Genomic DNA, 24,544 nt, shown 5'->3' on the forward strand with positions numbered 1-24,544 from the left:
CCTGCAACCTTCCTCCCTCCCTCTTTCCCTTCCTCCTTCCCTTCCTTCCTTCCTTTCTACTGCCTTTGTTCCTTTCCTTTCCTTTTCTTTTCCTTCCTTCTTTCCATTCCTCCCACCTCTGCAACCTTCCTTCCTCCTTTCCTTTCCTTCCTTCCTTTCCTTTCCTTCCTTCCTGCTTTCCCTCTCCTTTCTGCAACCTTCCTCCCTCCTTTCCTTTCCTTTCCTTTCCTTTCCTCTTTGAAACCTCCCTCCTTTCCTTTCCTTTCCTTCCTTTCCTTTCCTCTTTGAAACCTCCCTCCTTTCCTTTCCTTTCCTTCCTTTCCTTTCCTCTTTGAAACCTCCCTCCTTTCCTTTCCTTTCCTTTCCTTTCCTCTTTGAAACCTTCCTCTTTTCCTTTCCTTTCCTTCCTTCCTTTCCTCTTTGAAACCTTCCTCCCTTCCTTCCTCCTTTCCTTTCCTTTCCTTTTTGAAATCTTCCTCCTTTCCTTTCCTTTCCTTTCCTCTTTGAAACCTTCCTCCTTTCCTTTCCTTTCCTCTCCTCTCCTCTCCTCTCCTCTCCTCTCCTCTTTGAAACCTTCCTCCCTTCTAGCACTGACGATGTTACCTACGTAGGAGGGTCATGAAACGCTGGCAAGGAAACCACCGACTTCGGAGGGCCTGGGGCATCCAACCGCTAAAGCCCCCGGAGGCTCCCCTGGGCCCCTCTGCCCCGTGGGGGCCCCCCCTCCCCTTACCTGCGCTTGATCTCGTCAGGTGGGCGGACCAGCTCACAGGCCGAGCCCAGCTTGGTGAGGACGGAGAAGACCTGCCCTCGTTCTTTCCAGGCCACGTCGTCCCAGCCCTCCACGCCCCGCCAGGTGACCGAGAAGATGATGTTGGTCAGCAGGTTGCAGAGCTCTTCCTCCGGGGTTTGCTGGGGGCGGGAAGGAATGAGATGGCGGGATTGCAGGCCCTAAGACAGCAGGCGGAGGCACAACAGCCGCACCTGCCTCTACCTGCCTCCGTCTGTCTGTCTGTCTGTCTGTCTGTCTATCTATCTATCTATCTATCTATCTATCTATCTATCTATCTATCTATCTATAATCTAATCTAATCTAATCTAATCTAATCTAATCTAATCTAATCTAATCTATCTAATCTACCTACCTACCTACCTGGCTTACCTACCTAGCTCACCTACCTACCTACCTGTTTGATTTATTGGCTTCCCACAGAGCACAGGTAATCCTCGACTTGCAACAGTTCATTGAGTGACCATTCAAAGTCCCAACTGGAAAAAGCGACGTATCACCATATTTTTTCACACTTAAAAAAAGCTGCTTGCAGCATTCTCCACCCACCCACCCACCCATGGTCATTCATGTCGCTACAGTTGCACCCAGAATGTCCACTGCTAAGTGAGACATTTGTGAAGTGAGTTTTGCCCCATTTTACGACCTTTCGTGCCAGGGCTGTTATGCGGATCACGGCAGATTGTTATGGTAGTAATACCGTTGTTAAGTGAATCTGGCTTCCCCATTAACTTACGTTAGAAAAGATCATCTATTCCAGGGTCGCAGACCTTTTGGACCTCAGGGACCACCAAACCCATCATTTTAAATCCCGCGGACCAGAGACCCTGGGAAAATCCCCCCAAAAGTCTGCAGGAAAATCCCCCACCCCGTTTTCCTACCGATCGATTGTTCTTTATTTGGGATCGCAGGATACCGTCTCCAGCTCCGTTCTCAGAGGGGGAGAGAGAGAGAGAGAGAGAGAGACTTTTGGCTTCATGCAAGGAAAGCAGCAGAAGCCGCAGAAGTCTTTCTTTCTCTCCCCCAAACTCCGCCAGAAATGAGTCTTTGCCGGCTCAGCCTCTTGGAGCAGGAGGCCTTGCAGGGTCCCAAAGACTCATTTCTGGCGGAGTTCAGGGGAGAGAAAGAAAGACTTTGGCTGCTTTCCTTGCGTGCAGCCAAAAGCAGAAGAAGAAAGAAGCGGAAAGAAACAGCCCGGTAGCCAGGCAAGGCGCGTGGGCAAATGGGGCAAGTCCCTCCCTCCGCCTTTCCTCCCTCCCCTCACTACCTCGTGTTGCTCGCAATGCAAGCGACTTAAGCCTTGTGTTCCTGCACAGCCTGGATTAATTGCTTTGGGGGGGGATATTTCTCTGCGGACCACCAAAATTTTCTCATGGACCACCAGTGGCCCACCAGTTGGCGACCACTGATCTAGGGGACATCGCAACCATCATGATTACGAGTCAGTTGCCGGGCATCCGAATTTGACCGTGGGAACGCCGCAAAGATCGTGGGGGAAAAAAACCCGCCATCAGTCCCTTCTTTCAGTGCCATATGTCACTAAACGAACCGTTGTAAGTTCAGGAACTGCCCTTATAAAAAACGAGGACCAGGGGCTGGCCGGAGAAGAACCCATGGGGAGGAAAATCCACCAAATACCGGGTCAAGAACCGAGGCCATCCGCTGAGGGAGGAGACCTCCCGAGGACATCCAAACTCACCTGAGGGTTGCTGGTGTTGGAGATGCTGTCGCTTGGCAGCGTTTCCTGGTAGCTCGTCTCGTCCAGCACATTGGACAAGCTGGAGCTCTTCCGAGCCCTCGAACCTGGGAACGGCTTGAAGTTCTCCAGAGGGGACGGGGTCCCCGAAAGGCTGAGGGGCGTCTGGTTGCCGCTTTCCAAGGTGGCCGCCGAGCTGCTGCTTCCCAAATCCAAGCCGAGGTCAAAGAGGGAATTGGAGAAAGGCGAGAGCGGGTGGTAGCGCGGTCGGCCGGGCCTCCTGGTTGGGCCTCCCCCTGCCCCGGAAGGTCCATGATGTTGGAGGAGGAAGAGTGGCTGGCCAGCTCCAAGGAGTCGAAGGACTTGAAGGCGTACGACTGGAAGACCTTGTTCTTCTGGCTGGTGGGAGAGACGGACAGGTCCGAGAAACCTTCGGACAGCTCGTGGTCGGACGCTTCGTAATCCAGGGGGAGGAAGACGTCCAGGTCTGGCAGTTCAGAGGTCGAGGGGCTGGAGCCCACCATCTCTTTCCCCCTTTCCAGGCTGGGCTGCTGCTCCGAGAGCTTCAAGAAGTCCACTCCGTTGGCCGAGCTCGACAGGCTGTGTTGGCGAGACTCGTACGACTCCTTGACGTAGAGCTTGGTGAGGGTGTCCTGCCAGCCCGCCAGCTTGGCCAGTTGCTTCACCATGTCGTGCTGTGAGTAAATGAGGTGGAAGAGCTGGAGAAGGAGAGAAAGGGAGTCAGTGCCAGGCACGGACAACCAGACCCACCTGCCTAGAGTTCAAGCGGTCTACTTCATTGTTTCCTGCCTGTTGTACAGGAATCTGTCCAACATTTGCCTAGGAACGACCAAGCGAGGCTACAAAGGACTTCAGGGGTAGCTGCAACTTACCCCTTGTGTTTTTGCAGTGAATCTAAGCTAATTCATCCCTAGAACCACGGATGGGGGTGGGAGGAAACTCTGCAGCCCTTGATGCTTTCTGAACTTGGTGGTTTTCATGCAGACGTTTCTGTTAGGAATAACAAGGCTACCTAACGTAGTTTGGGTAAGATAATATATATAAACTATGATTGTAAGTTTGGGTGTGTGTCACTTTAAACTGCAAAGCATGTAATTTTGGGTGAGGTTGCGAAACCGCCATAAGAGGGAGCAAGAGAACCTGCTGGATTGCTGACGATTGCTGACGATTGCTGGTTTGATGGATTGATGGTTTGCTAACTGCGTGTTCCTTGCTGCTGAAGGAAGAAAGGAGGTGTATCCCTAACAGTTTCATGACCCAACTAGGTGACATCGTCAACGCAAGAGGTGGGGTTTGCAGGGAGGAGGAGGATGACAACTAGGGAGTCCTTGGAGTTCTCTGAGCTTACTTGATTCCTTGCAGACATTTCATGACCCAACTAGGGAGCATCATCCGTGCTGGAAGGGTGAGGGAATCTGCTCTCTGTTTATATACAACCCCTTCGAGCACGGATGATGTTCCCTAGTCGGGTCATGAAATGTCTGCAAGGAAACAAGTAAGCTCAGAGCGTACCGAGGACCTCTCAAAACCACCTCCTGTTTCGCTCCCGTTGGACCAAGGGGTTCCAAGTCCTATATACCTTCCTGCAGATGTCCAGTCTGACCGTCAGATCTGCCCGGTGGGAGAGGTACACAACGGCCATCAGATCCTTGTAGTTCGGGGAATCTGAGGATAAGAAAACAAAGATCAAAACAGCTTCTCACTTATGTCAAAACCATGTTAAAGCGCGAAATGTTTGACGGGTTCTCACAAATGCAAAGAACAGTTAAGAATTACTACAATGAAGACGAAAGTTCTCAGGTCGTTGTCACCCTACACGTAAGAATCATGTTCAGATAGTTTCTTGCAAATCCGTCAATCCACAGGGGCAGATGTAAAACAGCTGGTTCCTACAACATCTAAGCTCCTCAGCTCAACCAAACACAAACCCACTCTGTTTAGTATTTGATGAATACAACATATCAGTGTTTTTTTTTTCAGCTTTGGTTGCTTGAAAGTGGGTAGATTTCAATTTCTAGAATTCCCGAGCCATCATGGCTGGCTGGAGAATCCTGGGAATTGAAGTCTACCCATCTTCAAGCGGCCAAGGTTGAGAAATGTTAATCGACAGACCCTCTTAAAAATAAGCCTTACTCACAGGGCAGTCAAACCTCACTGTCCAGAAGATCTCAAATGTTGAAAGGTTTGTAAAAGACCTAGCCAAGTTGAGGACCGCTAAGCCACTGGCTCATCTCTCAACCCATACTCGAACCAGGAAGAAGAAGTTTGATGTAGTCTAGCCTATTGTGGAAACCTAGACACAGTGTAGGCATCTCACATGGGTTGGTGGATTTCTACTGTAGGTGGTCTCTACATATTTGAGAACATTGCCAACTGTGGGCTTCAGCTGTTTCTCCTTCTGGCTCACTCTTCTCCAGAGATGCAAAGGGTCACACATTCTGACAACCACTATGCTCTCAAACCAAGTCACACGAGAGGACAACGTCCTCTTTAGGAAAGTACAAAGAATGGGCAAGCGTTCAACTCTCTTGCAAGTCTAGAACTCAACCAAGACCCCGCCCACTTTCTTTCTAGATCCATGCTCCAAAACTCATCTGAAACTGGCCAGCAGGTTAGGAGAAAGCTGTACTCGGCACCAAGAATTGGACCAAGAACGATCCACGATGTTCACAATCAAGCGGGAAAGATGTGTAGTGGGACTGCAACGAACCATGGTGTTTCGGTTCTCCTGGAGCACTACTGAACCTTCCAGGCCCCAAAGCCACCAGAGAAACTATGAGAGGCCCCTGGGCAGGTACCTGCTCCAAGGACTTGCTCCAGAAGGCACCGGAAGAACAATATGGAAACTGGGATGTCGTTCAGGTATGAGATGAAGCCATGGTAGCCGATGTCCTTCAGCTTCAAGCGGTGTTTGTACCGTTCGTGGATCTTCTCATACTTCAGCAACTTGTACAAAATCTGTGCAAAAACAAACAAGAATAACAACGTGGTTTGCACTGGAGGGGCGCCTGGGATATGGCGGTATCAGCTGTAACGCTCTCGACAGGCCGAACCGCAGCACCCATGGCACCCAGCTGGCTGTGCGTGATGGGAATTGCACAGCAAGGTCACTGGAGGCCACTGGGCTGGGAAAGACGTCTCCAATACAGGCAGTCCTCGACTTGCAACCACAACTGAGCCCCAAATTTATGCTGCTTGGTGAGACAGTTGTGAAAGGGACCTTGCCCCATTTTATGACGTTTCTTGCCACAGCTGTTAAGCGAATCACTGCCGTTGATTTTGCTCGTCAGAAAAAGGGGATCGCACGACCCTTGTCGTAAATATGAGTCAGCAGCCAAGCATCTGAATTTTGATCACGTGACCAACAGGGATGCTGCAATGGTCGTAAGCGTGGAAAAACGGTCAGACGTTACTTTTTTCAATGCCGTGGCGACTTCGAATGGTCACTGCATGAATGGTTGTAAGTCGAGGACCACCTGCATTAGGAAGGCTGTTTTTTAGCAGGAGATGAGTAACTTTCTGTAGAGTTTGGAGATCTTCCTGCCCAGAGGTGAAGACCAAGAGCCTTTTTCACAACGCAGCTGTGGTCTGTTGGAGTGTTTTCTGACTCTGCGTCTACATAGGGAGCTCCATACACACAACCACAACCTTGAAGTGTACGAGAGGTTTCAAGTCTCTATGGCCATCGACTGAGAAGATCTAGTTGGATCCAACCTCATTTCCATCACCGGTAGAAGAACTTGAGCAGGAGGTTACACTTGAAGATCTCAAGGTCCTTCATAACTCAGCAATTGTGTTATTCTGGTTCAGATTAGAAAATTACAGCCTTCTGCACAACACAGCTGGTTATGGGGTTACGTCACACTCCTGTGCCTACGCAGAAGCTCCACACACACAACTACAACCTTGAAATATATGAGAGGCTTCAAGACTCTAAGGCCATCGACTGAGAAGATCCAGTCGGTCGAAGAACCCCAGGGCAGGAGGTTGGACTAAAATAGAATAGACTAGAATAACAGAGTCGGAAGGGGCCTTGGAGGTCTTCTAGTCCAACCCCTCCTGTTGAGGCAGGAAACCCTACACCGCTTCAGACAAAGGGTTATCCAACATCTTTAAAAAAATTTCCAGTGTTGAAGCCTCCACAACTTCTGGTGGCCAGCTGTTCCACTGATTAATCGTTCTCGTTGTCAGGGAGTTTCTCCTTAATTTTCTCTTAATTGCTTCTCTCCTTGATTAGAAGACCTATTATTATTATTATTATTATCTCTTATTATTCTGGTTCAGGTCGGAAAATCACACCCTTCTGCACAACACAGCTGGTTTTGTGCTTATCTCCCACCTCTGGGCGTACACAGGAGCTCCACACACGACCACAACCTTGACGTATAGGATCGGCTTCAAGTCTCCATCAACTGAGAAGGTCCACCTGGAGACATCACCAGTAGCAGAACCCCAGGGAGATACCCAAAGCTTCTGGACCCATCACGAGTAGCAGAACCCCAGGGAGATACCCAAAGCTTCTGGACCCATCACTCATAGCAGAACCCTAGGGAGATACCCAAAGCTTCTGGACCCATCACGAGTAGCAGAACCCCAGGGAGATACCCAAAGCTCATGGAGATGAGTTCTTACCTTGAAGATTCTCTCCCGGACTTCATCCGAGAACTTCCGTTGAGTGAGCAGGGAGAAGAAGACCTCCACATTGCCCGGTTCGAACAGGAAAGTGAAGAGCTGATCCTGGCACGGGGAACTCTTCTGCAGGCTCTGGATCACTTCCAGGATCCCACATACCTGCGAGATGCACCAGAAGGTACAAACTGCTGTTATATCAAGTCCAGGTCTACTCAGAATCTCAATGCAACAGTCTCGGTTTGTCCTGGGCGCACCTCTTGGAAAGATCATGTTAAACCTTGCTAGATGTTGCCCACGGTTAATCCGCTGATCTTGGTTTGTGGTAGATCTGAAATCTGGGATTTGACCTCTCCATCGGACCAGCAGTCCAACGCAAGACTTCATACTTCAGGACATTTCCCTTCCACGGGGAACTTTCTAAGGTATGGTTGACCTCAACTTCCAAAATTCCTAGCCTTTGGCTCTGCAGGAGAGGAATTCTGAGAGATGAGGTCCAACGTATCTGGAAGATGGCAGGTTGAATAAGCAGGCTGTTGTCAGGATTCAGGCAGTTAGCCCAATTAAATCGCCAGTCTCGAGCCAGACTCCCAAAACTTCAAAGGATTTATTGGAAGTCAACATGTCGGCATGACCTGGGTGTAGCCGACTCTGGACACATAATTCACTGTCACCCTTGACCCTGGTTTCCCCCCCCACCCCTCTGGGTGTATCCTAATTCATATTCTCCAACGAAACACGTCCATAGCCAAGAGTCATCACTCATGCTCTCCAATTAGATTTTTGCATGGCAGAAGCTTCAGTCATCTAATCAGTCTCTGAAGAAAGTAGGAATGGAATGTACTTTCGATTCCACACTGCCGCCTGCTCTTTGAATCTCCCTCCACCTTCTTTCTGTTGTCAACTATAAAACGTGTATACAAAACGTTTTATGAGTTGACAGCTTACTTATCTGATAATGAGAGGCCATCAATCCATCTACCAATTCATCCATCCATCCACCCATCCATCTGCCCATCCATGCATGCATCCACCCACCCACCTGTTCATCCACCCATCCATCCAGTCCACCCACCCACCCACCCATTGATTTATCTGCTTACCCACCTATCCATCTGTCCTTTCATCCATCCATCCATCTTTTTACCTATCATCTATCCGCCCATCTTTTCATCCACCCAGCCACCCACCCACCTACCCTTCCGTCCTTCCGTCCATCCACCCACCCATTGATTTATTTGTCCACCCTACTATCCGTCCCTTCATCCATCCATCCATCCATCCCCCCACCCATTGATTTATTTGTCCACCCTCCTATCCGTCCCTTCATCCATCCATCCATCCATCCATCCATCCATCCATCCATCCACCCACCCATTGATTTATTTGTACACCCTCCTATCCGTCCCTTCATCCATCCATCCATCCATCCATCCACCCATCCATCCATCCATCCACCCATTGAGTTATTTGTACACCCTCCTATCCGTCCCTTCATCCATCCATCCATCCATCCATCCATCCACCCACCCATCCACCCATCCATCCACCCAAGCATCCTGATGTTCTCCAGCCTGTTTCTGCAAGTTCTTGGTTCGGTTCCCAACCCACCTGGTTCTCATCATTTACAGCTGCCAGGTAGTTCATAGTGCTTTGCATCTCATCGCTGGAGATGTTCCTGCAGAAGAAGTCCTGGATCAGGCTGAAGAGGGATTTTTGCACTGTACGGAGGTTATCGGTGGCCATCGGCTTCTCCTTGTAGGTTCTGAGGAGAAGAAGCAGGAAAAGGGGCATAACAGAGAAAAAAGGGATCTGTTTTTCTGTTAGAGGAAGGGACACCTTGACCAGGACCCAAGCAAGGAGGACTTTGCATTGTTCTCTTAACTCACCCGTAATAGGTCCGGATGGAATCTAGGATGTACTGCGTTCCATATTTCTTCCGTATCCTTTGTTTGTGATCCTTAATTATGTTGGACAGGTAGTCGATGTGACCTATCAGAGAGAGAGATTAAGTTGAGGAGGAAGGTGAGCTACACCTGCCCACCCTATTCTCAAGGCAAGGGTCCTCCTTAGATAGTGGTTACGCCCACGTCTCTCTTGAGACATCATGGAAGTGGGGCAACTTGACCAAAGGACGGACTTCCATAGCTAATTTAGGGCTCAGGAAGTGAAAGGATATCATTGACCCTGGGAAAGAATTTCAACCCATGGAAAGACTCTGTGATGCTCCACACGTAGAAGAAAAGGTCTTCTCGTTCTCTCGAAAGACCAATCTTTTCCACAAGGAGGATAGGTCTTTCAATCTAGACCCCCCCTGTCCCTTACTCAGCCGGACGGCAAAGTCGCTGTTGGTCCAGATGCGGAAGTCAAAGAGAAGGGCCTGGTAGAAGAGGTGAAGCAAGAAGTGGTTTCCTTCGTTGGCCACCTCCTCCATCAGAATCTCGGAGGCCACGAGGACGTTCATGTCCATCAACTGGCTGGAGACCTGCAGAACACGGAGAGAAGACCTGCATGAAGATTGTGTCCTCCGTATCTGACCAGGAACCCTGTCCAAGAGCAGAGGTCCTGCGACTTCTTCCGGCCATCCATCAAAACTCCTTCCGCTCTTCCAGACCCAACCCCGTGGGATCTAACGCCAAGGAACTGATGCTCAGGACTACGATGCCCATTATCCCCGCTGAAGTTGAAGAGAAATTGGGGCCCCCACACATCACTATGGGACGGGACCAGGTCTCCTGCTGGATCAGGGATCAAGAGGTCCTTCAACCTTCACCAAGAGTTGGTTGGGAGATCTTTAATCTCACACGTCAGGAAAGGAGAAAAGTGAGACCTATTCCACTCACTTGGGTTTCAAAGAAGGGAGAAATACTAGAAAATGGCACGAGAGAAAGTTATGGAAACACATTGTGTGAAGAGAAAGAAGGCAAAGGAAGCCTCACCACGGCAGGCGGGCTCAGAAAAATTAAACCACGATGGTCACCATCATGTGTCTGAAACTACGTAGGTTATGACGCTTATAAAAAAGGGGAGGAGTTTCAATTAAATGGTTGGGCGGGGCACCATCTTGAATTTTTGACAATGGACAATTCTGTTTTTGGGAAACAGCAATAAATGGTGCAACACTACAAAGTCCTTGACTTACAACCATTTCTTTAGCAACTGCTAAGAGAATTCTGAAAAAAAGTTAACTTATGATTGGTCCTTGCACTTATGACCGTTGCAGTGTCCCTGTGGTCACTGTGATTCGGGTGCTTGGCAACTGGCATGTTATTTATGATGGCTTCAGTATCATGGGTTGACATGATTGCTATCTGCAACCTTCTCAGTTGGCTTCCCACAAACCATGACACTGTAGAAGCAGGAAACCACAAGTTGAAATTACAGGATGTTTTGTTTATTAACGGCAACAAATGATGTTGTAAAATTGGATAGGTGAGGCCTCACTTAATGACCATGCCAGCTAACAATGAATTATTGGGTTCTAGTTATGGCCATAAATCAAGAACTACCCGTATTTGGTTCATCAGGGGCAGCCCTTAGCCGGATTTGGCTGAATTTGTAAAACAAGGGTCAGGAGGACTATTAACAGATCCAGAACTAGAATGAGAGGTTGGGAAGAAGATTACGTTGAAACACTGTTGATCAGGAAGCAACGTGGTCATGTTTGGATTCATAAAGTAACCGAGAAGGGAAACAGAGATCAAAACATTGGAAACCTAGATGAGACCACCGCCCACTCTACGGACGTGTGTATGGATGCTCACCTTCTGTAGCAAGGCTCCGATGATGGCAGGCCCATGGCATCGGACCAAACCCTCCTGATTGACTTGGTGACCACGCAGAAAGTTCTTCACCAGCAGTAAAAAAGCGGCCACTCCATTCTTCTCCAACTTGCCCTCTAAAATTGGGAAAACCAACAAGGGACATCACCTTCGTAATCGTGTTGGTGGCTTTAAGATGGGTGGACTTCAACTCCCAGAATTCCCTGGCCCATCTGTGCTATTCTCTTCCCCCACGCGCACACACACATTACAAGATGGCAGATTTTTTTTTATCACCTGAAGGTTTCCCCAGGGGGATGTGTAAGCCTTGGGCGCTCTGTGAAGACGTCAACTCTGGGCCCACCAAATCGTGGATTTCCTGGATTTCTTTGCTTTCTTCCTTTTGAGATGCTATTTGGTCCAGCAGGGGGAGGAGAGCTCCCATCCCGCCAACACAGTTGATGACATCCTGCGCGGAACCCAAAACAAAAGCTTTGTGACTTGAGAAACCCATCACAACGTGGACTTCAGAAGACCCCCAAATGGGGTAGAAGAACTGCCCTGGAGACCTGACTTGGTCCTATGGACGAGCTAACAGTTGCAGAGAGAACCTGGGACAATTTCCTCCCGACAGCCAAGATGGTTCCTCAGACACGTGAGGATGGATTTCCACCTACCTTAACATCCCAGTTCACCACTTGATGCCCCGTCAGCCTCCCATCCAGGTTATGGTTTGGAGAAAGGTCCAGACAGATGTTGCTTTTACAGGCCTAGAAAACCACCAAAGGAGAAGAAGAAGAAGAATAAAAAAAGGGAAAAGAACAACTCTGAGGATGGCCAAACATGGTCCTGACATCAGGCAAGGTCCTCCTTGTAGAGGAGGCTGACCAAAGGTGTGCAGAAATTCAGACTTGGGCCTTACCTGGGGTGTGTAGTACAAAAGCAATTTGCTACTCAGTTCCCCAAAATCTCCTTCGGGCTTAAAGGGTGAGGCGATATTTGGTCCTACAGAAGAAGGAAGACTTGATGTCACGTCAAAGCAAGAAGACTGGGTGTCCTCAAATCCAGAGCGCAAGAGGAGCAGGTCCTCCTGTTCCGCTTGAAGTTTTGGAGGATTGTCCTCCGTCAAGACATGTCCCCACCCTTATCTCCTGCTTTCCTCCTTGTTCTGCTCTGTTTGGACCACTAACGTCCCCATCCCAAACATCAGTTCAATCTACCTATCCTTCAAGCCTCCTTGGGTGAAGTGGACAAAACATACGGTTCCTCCAGGGACCTACCTGCCAAGAAGAGGGCCTTCACCTGAGCAGGCTGGAGTGCCTCGTGGAAGATAGCAACTGACCCCAAGTGGCCCTCCAGAGAGGTGGGCATCCCCCACTCGGTGTCCTGGGTCCCCGCGATCATGGTAGAAACCATGCTTTCACGGGGCGGGATGGGGGTCCAGGTGTGAGAAGCCAGAGACGCCGGGAAGGACTGTGAGCGGTTCAGAAAAGGGTGCACTGGGATATCCAGGTCCAGAGAGTGAGACGGGGGCGAGTAGATCGTGGACGTGGTTGTGGTCCGATGGCCAGCAGAACCAATGCAGCAAGACGTGAAGGCCTGGCCAAGGAAGAGGAGAAAAGTTGGACATTCAGAAGGTATAAATATGTCCGTCCTTGTCCTATTTTCTAGACCTTCCTTTTTCCAAGTTGGTGTCTTCCAAATCACTAGAACTTCAACACCGTAATCCCTCTGAAGCGATCGTGCAAAATTGTGTGGGCTGAAGTCCAAACCACCTGGGAGAACATCTGAAGAAGATGTCCCAAAGGTGCTTTTCCAAGAGGCAACTGAACTTTCTGGTTTTTCTTTGAAGGCGTTTCGCTTCTCATCCAAGAAGCTTCCTCAGCTCTGAAGAAGCTTCTTGGATGAGAATTGAAACGCCTTCTATGTCCCGTTATAAAATCCAGAAAGGGATGTGGATGGCCACCATTTCAAAACACTTTCTTCAGATATCTATGGAACTTCTCTGTCACACGGTCATGGTTATCCCAAATGGACTTCCTGGTTTTTCTTTGAAGACGTTTCACTTCTCATCCAAGAAGCTTCTCACCTTCAAATTTGGTGAACTAGATGTAAATTTAACAACCGGTTCACTCAAACCGGTTGGAACCGGCTAAATCCCACCCCCGGCTACAATAATTTTGATAATGAAAATAATAAAAGTAACTGACAGAAACGATTAATACAGCATTGGATTGTCCTACGGGGAGTCGGACATAATGAATCGGCCACGGTGAGTTGTCCTAGAGATCCCTTTGGAGGAACAAATGTGATCCAGTTTTCCTAAAGTTGTCACCAGTAGGACTGGTTTTAACGATCCTCTGGCTGTCCGCATCCTCCTGGGTGCAGTTTTTATAGATCAATAAAAACGTACAGGCGTAACCTGAGGACAACGTACCTCGCCGAGGGACGGGAAACGCAGCTGAGCCTCTTTCCGGGATTCACCATCTACGAAAATGTTCACCAGATTCTGACTGAACAGCCGGCGGCCCACGATGTGGACGACGTCAACACAATGCTAGCAATGAAAGGAAGCAAAGATTGGCGGTTTCACTCCATCGGAACGGCGACATTTGTCAAGTTGCGGATACGGAACGGAAAGGCGATGAAAAGTGTTACGGACAAAACGTGGGTCGATTTGGAAAACTATCGTCCAAGCAGATACGTTTCAAGAGACACCCTCTCCAAGTGATATCTTGTTAAAGGTAGGACTCAACTTACAACCACAACTGGGACCTGAATTTGCATTGTTAAACAAGGCAGCTGTTAAGGGAGCCGTGCCTGATTTTACGACTTTTTGTTGTTAAGGAAAACAAGACGCCCAGGGTCGTCGAGAGTGAGCGGCAGTCGTATAAAGTTTCCAAATAAGTAAATTGCAGTTGTTAAATGAATCATGCGGTCGTTAAGTGAATCCAGTTCCCACATTGACTTTTCTCATCAGAAGACCGCTGGGAAGGTTGCAAACCGTGATCAGAGGATGGCGGGAGGGGGCCGCTACTACCGCACTGCCAAGCATGTTGCAATTTCGATCACAGGACTGTGGGGAGGCTGCGACGGTCATGAGTGCAAGGACTGGTCATTAAGTCAGTCTCTTTAGCGCCATCGCAATTTCGAATGGTCGCTAAATGAGTGGTTGTAAGTGGAGGAACACCTGTCATTTTCTTGGCTCCATTAAAAACTAGTCCTCAAAAGTTTAAAATTCCCATTAAAGTTTTTAAATTGATCAGCGCAGGTTAGAGATTTAGAGGGGGAGGGGTCTCTCTGTGATTTCCCCAAATAAAGCCCCTCCCCCGCAAAGGTGGCCACAGAAAGTAGAGGTCAGAAAAGTCAAGATGGCAGCCGTGCTTATAACGATCTGAATCCTGTGATTATTCTATTGTGTCTTTAATTGGCCAAAGATGCTATCTTGATTTTTTTGGTGGGGGGGGGCCTCTTTGGATATCCCTGCATCCTCCCCCCCAAAAAGGGTACCCCAAATGTGTAGCTTTTGGGGGTTGACAATGCAGCCATCCAGACGAGCCTCTTCGGTACAATTTCGACCGATCTGAGTATAATTGTTGTCTAAGGTCTCCGGAGGGCATCTGACTCGGCTACAAATATCCAGCCTCGGCCGTGTGGGGACCCCTGGATTCTGTCCCTAGACACCCCAAACTTGCACAGCCCAGCCGTCGCTCACCCAGGCTGCGTCGTTGAAGAGAATCTCTGGCAAAGCGACCGTCATATACTCCTTCTTGGTGCAAACAGCCACCACCAACATGCCCTCCGTGGTGAAGAAGGCCTCGAAGCCGGTCCCACTGGCTGTGAAGAAGCTGTGTGGGACAGGAAGGAAGGACAAGTGAGCACCGGAAGGAAGGGCCCACCCGAGGTCAGGCTTTCAGGCTCACCTGAGCAGGTGTAAAGTCCTACTTCCCAAACTAAGTGGACAACCTAAACTTTTTCCAGCAGAATGGAGCAACCTGCCTGCTTTTTCAATCATGGTTAGTTTAGGGTTATCTTTCTGGCCGTGGTAACTTTAAGGTAAGTGGGCTTCAACTCCCAGAATTGTCTAGTCTGCCATGCGGGCTGGAGAATTCTGACATTGGTTCACCTATCTTAAAGCATGCTGGCTGGGGGATTCTGGGAGTGGAAGTCCTCCCGTCTCAAAGCATCCTGGCTGGGGGATTCTGGGAGTGGAAGTCCTCCCTCTCAAAGCATGCTGTCTGGGGATTCTGGGAGTTGAAGTCCTCCCCTCTCAAAGCATGCTGTCTGGGGGATTCTGGGAGGAAGTCCTCCCTCTTAAAGCATCCTGGCTGAGGAATTCTGGGAGTGGAAGTCCTCCTCTTAAAGCATACTGGCTGGGGGATTCTGGGAGTTGGAGTCCTCCGCTCTTAAAGCATCCTGGCTAGGGGATTCTGGGAGTTGAAGTCCACCCTTCCTAAAGCATCCTGGCTGGGGATTCTGGGAGTTGAAGTCCTCCCTTCTTAAAGCACACTGGCTGGGGGATTCTGGGAGTTGGAGTTCTCCCCTCTTAAAGCATACTGGCTGGGGATTTTGGGAGTTGGAGTCCACCCTCTTAAACCTTGCTGGCTGGGGGATTCTGGGAGTTGAAGTCCACCCCTCTTAAAACATGCTGGCTGGGGGATTCTGGGAGTTGTAGTCTACATAACTTAAAGCATGCCGGCTAGAGGATTCTGGGAGTTGAAGTCTACATAATTTAAGCATACCAGTTGGGGAATTCTGGGAGTTGAAGTCCACCCCTCTTAAAACATGCCGGCTGGGGGATTCTGGGAGTTGGAGTCCACCCATCTTAAACTTGCCAAAATGGAGAAACACTGCTCTTAAGCCCAGGTGTCAACTTTACAGAATGATCTCTGGCTTCCAATCCTCCCCCTAATCCAGAGGTCGGGTTCCCCAATCCCTTTCAGAGCATGGAAGATGGGGTGTCACGCCACAGCGCCTAAGTGTGCCAGGCACTCCCACCTGTACAGTTGTTTCCGCTTCAGCCGTCCCGTTTCCTCCGGAGGGTCCTTGGTTTCTTCGGCTAGGAGGCACAGCCAGGCGTGGAAGGCGAAGCCAACCCCGGGCCACTTCTGGATGGTAGGCACCATGATCCCCGCCATGCTGGGCACCAGGTCGAAATACTGCAGGGCTCGATCAGGTCTCTCCTTGCGCGCCATGCCCGAAAGAGCTCGCACGACTTTTACGGTGTACGGGTGGCACCCCGCGCCGTTCTCGGTCCGGAGGAGTTTCAGCAACTGCCGTAACTCGCCCGGACGGATCGAGAGGCTGCCGAGCGCTTGCAGCAAGTCGACAAGGTTCTCGGTGCATTTGCGGTCGAGATTCTGCTGCGCGGCGCTCAGCGCATCCAACAGGCAACCCACCATGCCCGCCCGGACGCAGGTGGTGAGGCTCTGGAGTGAAGCGTTGCAGATTTTCTTCAGCCACTCGGAAAGGAATATCTGGAGGTCTCGGGAGGTGAGCTCGGGAATCCACTGCGTCAGGATCAGCAGCGGCTGTTCGTTGTGGATGAGGCGCGGAGGAGAGGCGGTGTGATCCCCTTCAACAGCCTGGGAAAAGGGTCACCGGTCTGAAGGTGAGTTATGGCTAATGCGAATTCCAACCCTGATTCGACTCTGATTTTAATTCAGTCCTAATTCTAATTCAACAATTCTAATTTGGTTCTAATTCTAACTCTGAATCTGACTCAGTTCTAAACCCAATCCTCATTTGATAATTCTAGTTGAATTTCAACTCTTCTAACTGACTTTAACTCAACATTTAATTCTAATTGAATTTGAATTCTAATTCGATTCTAAATCTAATTATTCTCAGGTAATTCTAATACAATAATTCTAATTTGATTCTAATTCCAGTCCATTTTAATTCTAATTCTAATTCCAATACTAAACGTAGTTCTGATTTAATAATTCTAATTCTGATGTAATTCTAATCCTGATTTTAATTCTAATCCTAATCCTAATTCAAGTCTGATTCTAATTCAGTTCTATCCCTAATTCAATTCAACGTTGACCTTGAAAAAAGGCCAAGTGGGATTGTGAAAGGAGACAGGCTACACTGGGAAGGGGAGTTAAGCAGTTTTTTTAAAAAAAGCATCCGCAAACCACTTTCAGACCCTGGCTATGACCCCAGATAAACCTCTTCAGTTTTGAAGGACCAGATGCAAAAAGCCACGAAAACAAACGAGGCTCCCAAATCGGAAAGCGCAACGTTCTCACCATGTTGAGCAGCTCTTGCAGGAGTTTCTTGGTGGGCTGACTCTGGCTCTTCAGGACCTCGTAGAGGTGGGAGTAGCCAATCCTCTCTTTGAAGACCTCCTAGAGAAGACAGTCGGTGGTTAACCCTGGCTAGATCCCTCCACACCATGGTGGGTCATTTGGCAAACTTCGGGGAGTCTCCCTCTCTCTCTTTCTCTCCCTCCGTTCCTCCTTCCATCATCTATCTATCTATCGATCGATCGATCTATTCATCTAATCATCCCTCCCTTCATCCAATTGCCCATCCATCCATCCAATTGTCCATTCATCCATCCCTTCATCCAATTGTCCACCCATCCCTTGATCCAATTGCCCATCAATCCATCCCTTCATCCAACTGTCCATCCATCCATCCATCCATCCCTTCATCCAATTGCCCATCCATCCATCCATCCATCCATCCATCCATCCATCCATCCAATTGTCCATTCATCCATCCCTTCATCCAATTGTCCACCCATCCCTTGATCCAATTGTCCATCCATTCCTCCTTTCAGCCAATTACCTATCCATCCATCCATCCAATTGTCTGTCCATCCATCCATCCATCCAAACATCCATCTATCCGGTTGCCTGCCTTTCTCTTTCTCTCTGCAATGATCTCCCTCTCTCTCCCTCTCTCTCTAATCTATAAAATATCTATCTAGCCATCCATCCAATCACCCTTCTGATCATGCATACCTCCATTCCTCCATCTCTCCATCCATCTATCATCTATCTCAATAGAAGTAAATCGTTGTAGCTCAACAGTTGAACTGTGGGGTCCTTAATGCTCTGACCTTGGCCGTTTCTTTGCAGACGTTTCATGACCCAAGTAGGGAACATCATCAGGGCTAGAAGGAAGAGGGGATTTGTAGAAAGGAGGAGGAGGAGGAGGGCTGTCTTTGGTGGTCTCTGATTTTGGTGGCTTTCTTTCCGATGTTTCATGACCCAGCTAGAGAACATCATCAGTGCGAGAGAAGAGGGTGGGTTGTTTCCTGTTTATATGCAGTCTCTTCTAGCACTGATGATGTTCCCTAGTTGGGTCATGAAATGTCTGCAAAAAACCCACCCAACTCAGAGAGCTCCCAGGACCCCACATTCCTCCTCCTTTTAGCACCAATGACATTACCTAGTTGGGTCATTAGATGTCTGCAAAAAACCCACCCAGCTCAGAGAGCACCAAGGACCCCACAGTCCTCCTCCTTTTAGCACTGATGGCATTACCTAGTTGGGTCATTAGATGTCTGCAAGAAAACCACCCAGCTCAGAGAGCACCAAGGACCCCACAGTCCTCCTCCTTTTAGCACTGATGGCATTACCTAGTTGGGTCATTAGATGTCTGCAAAAAAACCCACCCAGCTCAGAGAGCACCAAGGACCCCACCAAGTCAGTTCTGTTGGCCTGCAGGCTGATCGCCGCTCTGGGGTATTCAGACATGCCGTGTGTGTGTGTGTGACCTCTTACCTTAGCAGCGGGAGAGGTAGCCATGATGGAGGTAAGGACCCCGATGGCGTGAATCGCGATGGCGTCTGAACTGCTGTCGAAAACCTGGGGGTTTTGGGGAAAAAAAAGAAAAACGCGCGTCAAAACGACAAAAATATCATCACGGGCAGACCAACATCTCAAGGGCTTCCAGTGGGTGTTCAAGAAGAAGCAGAAGGCCGTGAGTTCAAGTCCTGCGTTAGCCATGAAAACCAGCTGGATGACCTTGGTCCGGTCGCTTTCTCTGAGCCCAGCCTACCTGGCAGGGTTGTTGTTTTAGGTAAAACAGGAAGAGAAGGAAGGCAGCGTGTTAAATGCGTCCACCACCTTGAATTATTTGCGATTATAATAAAGGCGGGATACAAATAAAATAAAGAGTAAAATAAAATAAACCTGGAAGAGGAGAGGCAGAGATAGGGAATACAGGTAGTCTTCAACTTACGACAATTCACTTAGTGACCGTTCAAAGTTACGACAGCACTGAAAAAAATTGAGTAATGATCCTTTTTCACACTTAGGACCGTTCAAAGCGTCCCCGTATTCACATGATCAGAATTCAAATGCTTGGGGCTATTGACTCGTATTTACGACAGTCACACTCTCACCCGATCCCCTTTTGCGACCTTTTAACAAGCAGAGTCAAGGGGGAAGCCAGATTCGTTTAAGGACCATGTTCCTGCATGTAACGAATGCAGCGATTCCCTTTAATAACTTGGGCGAGAAAGGTTGTAAAACGGGGCAAAAATTCACTTAATCACTCTCTCATTTCGCGACATAAATTTGGGGCTCAACTTTGGTCGTAAGTCGAGAACTACCTGAATTTTAAAAAAAAAAGCACCGATATATTTTTTCACTTCATGTTTTCTGTCAGAAAATTGAGTCAGAAATTGAGTAGGAAATTGTTTGAGAGGGACAAAGCACCGCAAAAACCACAACTACGCAGCCAGCCCCTCCTCACACAAACACCAACTTGTGACAAGGTGATTGATCCTCAAGGAAGCCAAGCCATTAAATTAAGCAGCCGCCTCCACGGGACACAAAAACGAACATGGAAACGGCAAATTGTGTCCATCCGCAAATGAAGACTGAAAACAGCAGGGGGCAGAGAAACACCACTATTATAAGTCCAGCTGCAAATGAAGTCCTTGGCTTACAACTGTTTGCTTTGCAACCGTTCGAAAATGCAATACCCCCCTTTTTAAAAAAAAGTTACTTATGATCTGTGCTCACACTTACGACCGTTGCAGCATTGACATTGTCACGAGGTCGAAATTTGAGCAAACTGGGTGTGTGTTTATATTGGTTGCGTCATCCCTGCCATCACAAAAATTCGGACGCTTGGCAACTGACTCGTGTTTATGACCGTTGCAGGGGCCCCCGGGGTTATGTGATCCCTTTTTGTGACCTTTTGACAAGCAAGGTCAGTGTGGGAAGCCAGATTCCCTTAATGACCCCTGTTCCTAACTTAATAACTGCAATGATTCGCTTAATGACCATGGCAAGAAAGGTTGTAAAATCAGGCACCATCGACTTAACAGCAGGTTTGCTTAGCGACAGGAATTATGGAATCAATCGTGTGACTGACTTAACAACTGGAAGGGTTTGCTTAACAACTGTAGCAAGAAAGGTCGTTAAATGGGGCAAAACTCACTTAGAAACTGTCTCGTTTAGCAACGGAGATTTTGGACTCCAATTCCGGTCGTAAGTGGAGAACTACCTGCAAATGTCCTGGAGAGGCTGCAAACTCGGAAAACTTGTCAAAATGCTAAGCTGAGATCCCCCTTTTCTTCCTTTTTCAAGGAAAGGATGGTTAATTGCTTTCCCCCTCCACAGGCAAGCTCCCGGTCAGTTTCACACAGATGTTGCCTAGATGTTTCTTTCTTTTTAGCCAGCCAACTTTCAAAAGCTTTCCTCAGTTTCCCTGGCTACCACAACCGGCAGGAGGAAAGGAATTTCGTTCGTTTAATGGGTCACATGCAGATCCCAGCGAGTTCAGAAATGTTTACCGCTTTAATTCAGATAACCATGGTTTCCCTAGACCGGAACAAGCTGAAACAAGCATGCAAACTCATCCACCCCATTTCTTTCCATTTATTTGGGCCTTGAAGTCTGTGGATGCGATTTAGGAACAGGCAAAGAACAGTGCAGATCCTGGCTTGTTCTCAGCCATTACAATAGTTCGTTTACTGACTGTTCAAAGTTACAACGGCACCGTAAAAAGGGACCAATGACCGTTTTTCACACTTACGACTGTTGCAGGGTCCCCATGGTCACGTGGGGTAAACTCAGGTATGTTTGGCAACTGACTCAAAGTCAATAGAGAAACCAGATTCTCTTAACGACTGGGTTACTAACTTAAGAACTTCTGTGCTTCACTTAACAGCAAGAAAAGTTGTAAAACTCACTTGACAAGTGTTGGCTCCATTGTGGTCGTAATTTGAGAACTACCTGTATGTAGTTCACCGACCAAGAGTGTGCAGGGCTGGGATGAACAAAAAAATACTTTTCAATCCAGAGAGGAGGAAATTTTGGATTTCTTAGCAGGGCCAAGCTAGAGCAAGCGTGTGCAAACCATGGTTTATTTTAGGACTAGATTTTTCTACCGCAATTCCAAACCTTGGCAACATGTCAGATCCAGGAAGGATGTGAATTTCTGCATCCACTGCTTGCAAAACTCCAAAATCACCCCCTGCTTTGAAATTGATGGGTTCTGTTGGGGGCTCAAATTTTGCAAATGTATTCCTCCTTGTTGTAAGGAGGGGTGCTGGGTTCGAGTCTCATCCTGGGAATCCAATTTCAAATGGACGCAAGTTATTGACAGGGACAAGCGTTCCTTTCATCGGACATCATCGTCGTCATCATAATGTTCACGAATAATCACTAGTCGAAGTGTTCAACCAGAGATTTATCATACGAAACCCAGCATAGTTATCTCGTTTGCTGTGTACATTGTTGTTTTTTGTGTATAATAACAATAACAATAATAATAATACATGCAATTTTGGATTGCAGAATTGATAGGTCCAGAGTAGGCCCACCCCTAGTGTGTGTGTGTGTGTGTGTGTGTGTGTGTGTCAGAGAGCTTGGGGATGATTGGTTTTGTACTTCTACCACAAGGAGGCAGCCTTGATTATCTCTTTGCAGGCACTCCTCGATTTATGACTGGTTGCCTTAGCCTCTGGACCTCTCTTATGGCTGCCCCTCCTCCCCCCCGCCCTATGGTCAAATGATAATATTTTGGGCATTTGGCAACTGACTGGCACTTTTAGCTGTTTGGAGTCTTTCATGATCAATTGACAGGGATTTATGATTTTTTGTTGTTGCAAACCATTGTTTCCTTCCTTCCTTCCTTCCTTCCTTCCTTCCTTCTTCCCCTCCCTCTCTTTCCTTTTTCTTTCCTTCCTTCCCCCTCTCCTTTTTCCTTCTTTCCTTGTTTTCCTCCTCCCTCCCTCCTTCCTATCCTTCCTCTTTCCTTTCATTCTTCCTTCCTTCTCCTTTTTCCTTCTTTCCTTTTCTTTCCTTCCCTTCCACTCTGCTCTTCCTTTCTTCCCCATCTTTCTTTTTATTTCCATCCCTCCCACCGTGTTCTTCCTTCCTTCCTCTTCTCCTTTTTTCCTTCTTTCCTTTCCTTCTTTCCTTCTACCCTCCTTATCTCCCTCCTTTCTTCCCTTCCTCTCTTTCCTTTCCTTCCTTCCATCCCTCCCTCCCTCCCACCCTGTCCTTCCTTCCTTTTTCCCTCTCTTTTTCCTTTTCTTCCTTCCTTCTATCTTCCCTCCCTCCCTTCCTCCCTCCCTCCCATTTCAAGACATTCCCGAGTGCCAGTTTTCTGAACGCCACACACACACACACACCATTCATGAGAAGCGTGCAAAAGCTGGTGGGATGCCCCTCCCATCCCCTGCGTGAAAAGAGAGCAGCCCCCATGCAGCCCCCATGCGCCGCTGCCACACCACAAGAAGCAGCAGGAGGCTGTACCTGATGGGAGTCCACCTCAGTCAGCAGCCGTGGGGCCAGATGCCCTGCAGGTGTTTTGCATTCCCTGCTCAGGTAGAGCTGTCGGAAACAGGGTCAAAAAACCAGGGTCGTCATTCCAGAGGGGCCAAGGGGGGAGCATGGAGAGAGCCAGGCCGGGGAGAGGGGGTCTCCCCAGAAAAGGAAGGGACCCACCTATTAGGAATCTGTCCACCAATTACTTGGCTGGCAATAGATAAACCAACAATACATGTTTGTAGCTTTAAGACAAAAACTGTATTCCGACTAGTTGTGCTGCAAGTTGCCCCAAGAGGGAGCTAGAGATCACGGCTTGCTCTCTCTGACGTTCTGTCTCTCTGACATTCTGTTGCTATCTAAGGTTCTCTGTTGTGCTTATACTTTGACATCTTTGTTTACTGTAAATGACAAAGGCAACCGGTAAGAAGACTTTGTCATTGGATATTCTTTGGACTGTTAAACGTTTATGACCAGGACCATTGTGCTATTTCTTAGAGTAAACTTTAGCTCAATTTAGTGTATCTGTGTGTGGCTGGATCATTATTCATAACTACTCTCATAAACGTTTCCATGTGCATAACCTTGTTCCTCAAGGGTTTTTCTGTACATATCATAACACCACCCAGCGATTTGGCCCCGGGGCCACAGACAGCAGAGTCCAGGACTTGCCCGGAGGGTTTCGGAGAGGAATAAAACCTCTGCAAACCGGAACGCTGAATCCTCCAGATTTTCAAGATGGGAGGGAGAGTTTGTAGCTCAGGATGGAGCTGTGGGGGTCCCTGGTGCCCTCTGAGCTGGGAGGTTTCCTTGCAGACGTCTCGTGACCCAACTAGGGAATGTCATCAGTGCTGGAAAGGAGGGGAGGGTTTGCTGTTTTTCTAAATAGTACTGGCTTGCACCAGCAGCATTGGGAGTGATCTCCACAGGTTCTTCATCCCCAGTGTTGATAGGACATGCCACCTTATAGGAACACAGAGAAACACCACCCCTTATGGCACTGATGGTGTTCCCTAGTTTGGTCACAAAACATCTGCAAGGAAACCACCCAGCTCAGAAAGCATCACGGACCCCCTCTCCCAATCCTCATCCTCATCCTCTTCTTCCCCCTCTTTTTCCTCTTCCTCCTCCTCTTCCTTCGTCCTGATGATGTTACCTAGCTCCGTAATAAAATGTTTGCAAGAAAGCAACCAAGCTCAGAGAGCACCAAGGACCCCACAGTCCTTCCTTCCTTCCTTCCTTCCTTCCTTCCTTCCTTCCTTCCTTCCTTCCTTCCTTTCCTCCTCCTCCTCCTCTCCATAAACCCACCTCCCTTCTAGCACTGATGATGTTCTGTAGTTGGGTCATGAGATGTTTGCAAGAAAGCAACCAAGCTCAGAGAGCACCAAGGACCCCACAGTCCGTCCTTCCTTCCTTCCTTCCTTCCTTCCTTCCTTCCTTCCTTCCTTCCTTCCTTCCTTTCCTCCTCCTCTTCTCCACAAACCCACACCAGAGTCAGAAGCGACCTTGGAGGACTCGCCTTTTGGGTTGGCCAAGATGCATATCCGCTAACTATACAGTAGTCCTCAACTTACAACCATTCATTTAGTGGACCTCTGGAGTTCCAAAAAGAGTGGGTTATAGCCGCTCCTCACACTTACGACCTTTGCAGCCTCTTCAGGGTCACAGGATCTAAATTTGGGGGCTTAGCTACCAGCATGTATTACGCGATCCCCATTTGTTGACCTTCCCAGCTAGCTTCTGACAAGGGGAAGCCGGTTTCACTTAATGACCATGTGATTCACTTAACAACTGCTAAATTGACTCGGGTAAGAACCACGTTGTTTGGCAATGGAAATCCTGCTCCCGACTGTGGTTGTAAGCCGAGGACTAAGGGTAATCCCAGAATTCAATGGGGTTCCCC

At 48.5% G+C, this 24,544-nt stretch overlaps 1 protein-coding gene across 1 annotated transcript in view; it reads right to left on the bottom strand.

Annotated features, from left to right (window-relative positions):
• Positions 1-24,544, bottom strand: part of NBEAL2 (neurobeachin like 2) — a 69,191-nt gene that overhangs the window by 38,685 nt on the left and 5,962 nt on the right. The window contains 20 exon segments of the mRNA XM_087916196.1: positions 734-912; positions 2,490-2,749; positions 2,752-3,205; positions 4,087-4,172; positions 5,306-5,465; positions 7,140-7,298; positions 8,748-8,901; positions 9,026-9,128; positions 9,462-9,621; positions 10,901-11,034; positions 11,195-11,366; positions 11,575-11,667; positions 11,820-11,902; positions 12,178-12,496; positions 13,335-13,454; positions 14,613-14,745; positions 15,896-16,482; positions 17,152-17,250; positions 18,637-18,720; positions 22,630-22,707. Of these exon segments, the coding sequence (XP_087772322.1) occupies positions 734-912; positions 2,490-2,749; positions 2,752-3,205; positions 4,087-4,172; positions 5,306-5,465; positions 7,140-7,298; positions 8,748-8,901; positions 9,026-9,128; positions 9,462-9,621; positions 10,901-11,034; positions 11,195-11,366; positions 11,575-11,667; positions 11,820-11,902; positions 12,178-12,496; positions 13,335-13,454; positions 14,613-14,745; positions 15,896-16,482; positions 17,152-17,250; positions 18,637-18,720; positions 22,630-22,707 (3,617 nt within the window).

This window comes from Pseudonaja textilis, chromosome Z (assembly GCF_049901715.1).
Source record: "Pseudonaja textilis isolate UNSWEBS1 chromosome Z, rPseTex1.2, whole genome shotgun sequence".
Taxonomy (NCBI): domain Eukaryota; kingdom Metazoa; phylum Chordata; class Lepidosauria; order Squamata; family Elapidae; genus Pseudonaja; species Pseudonaja textilis.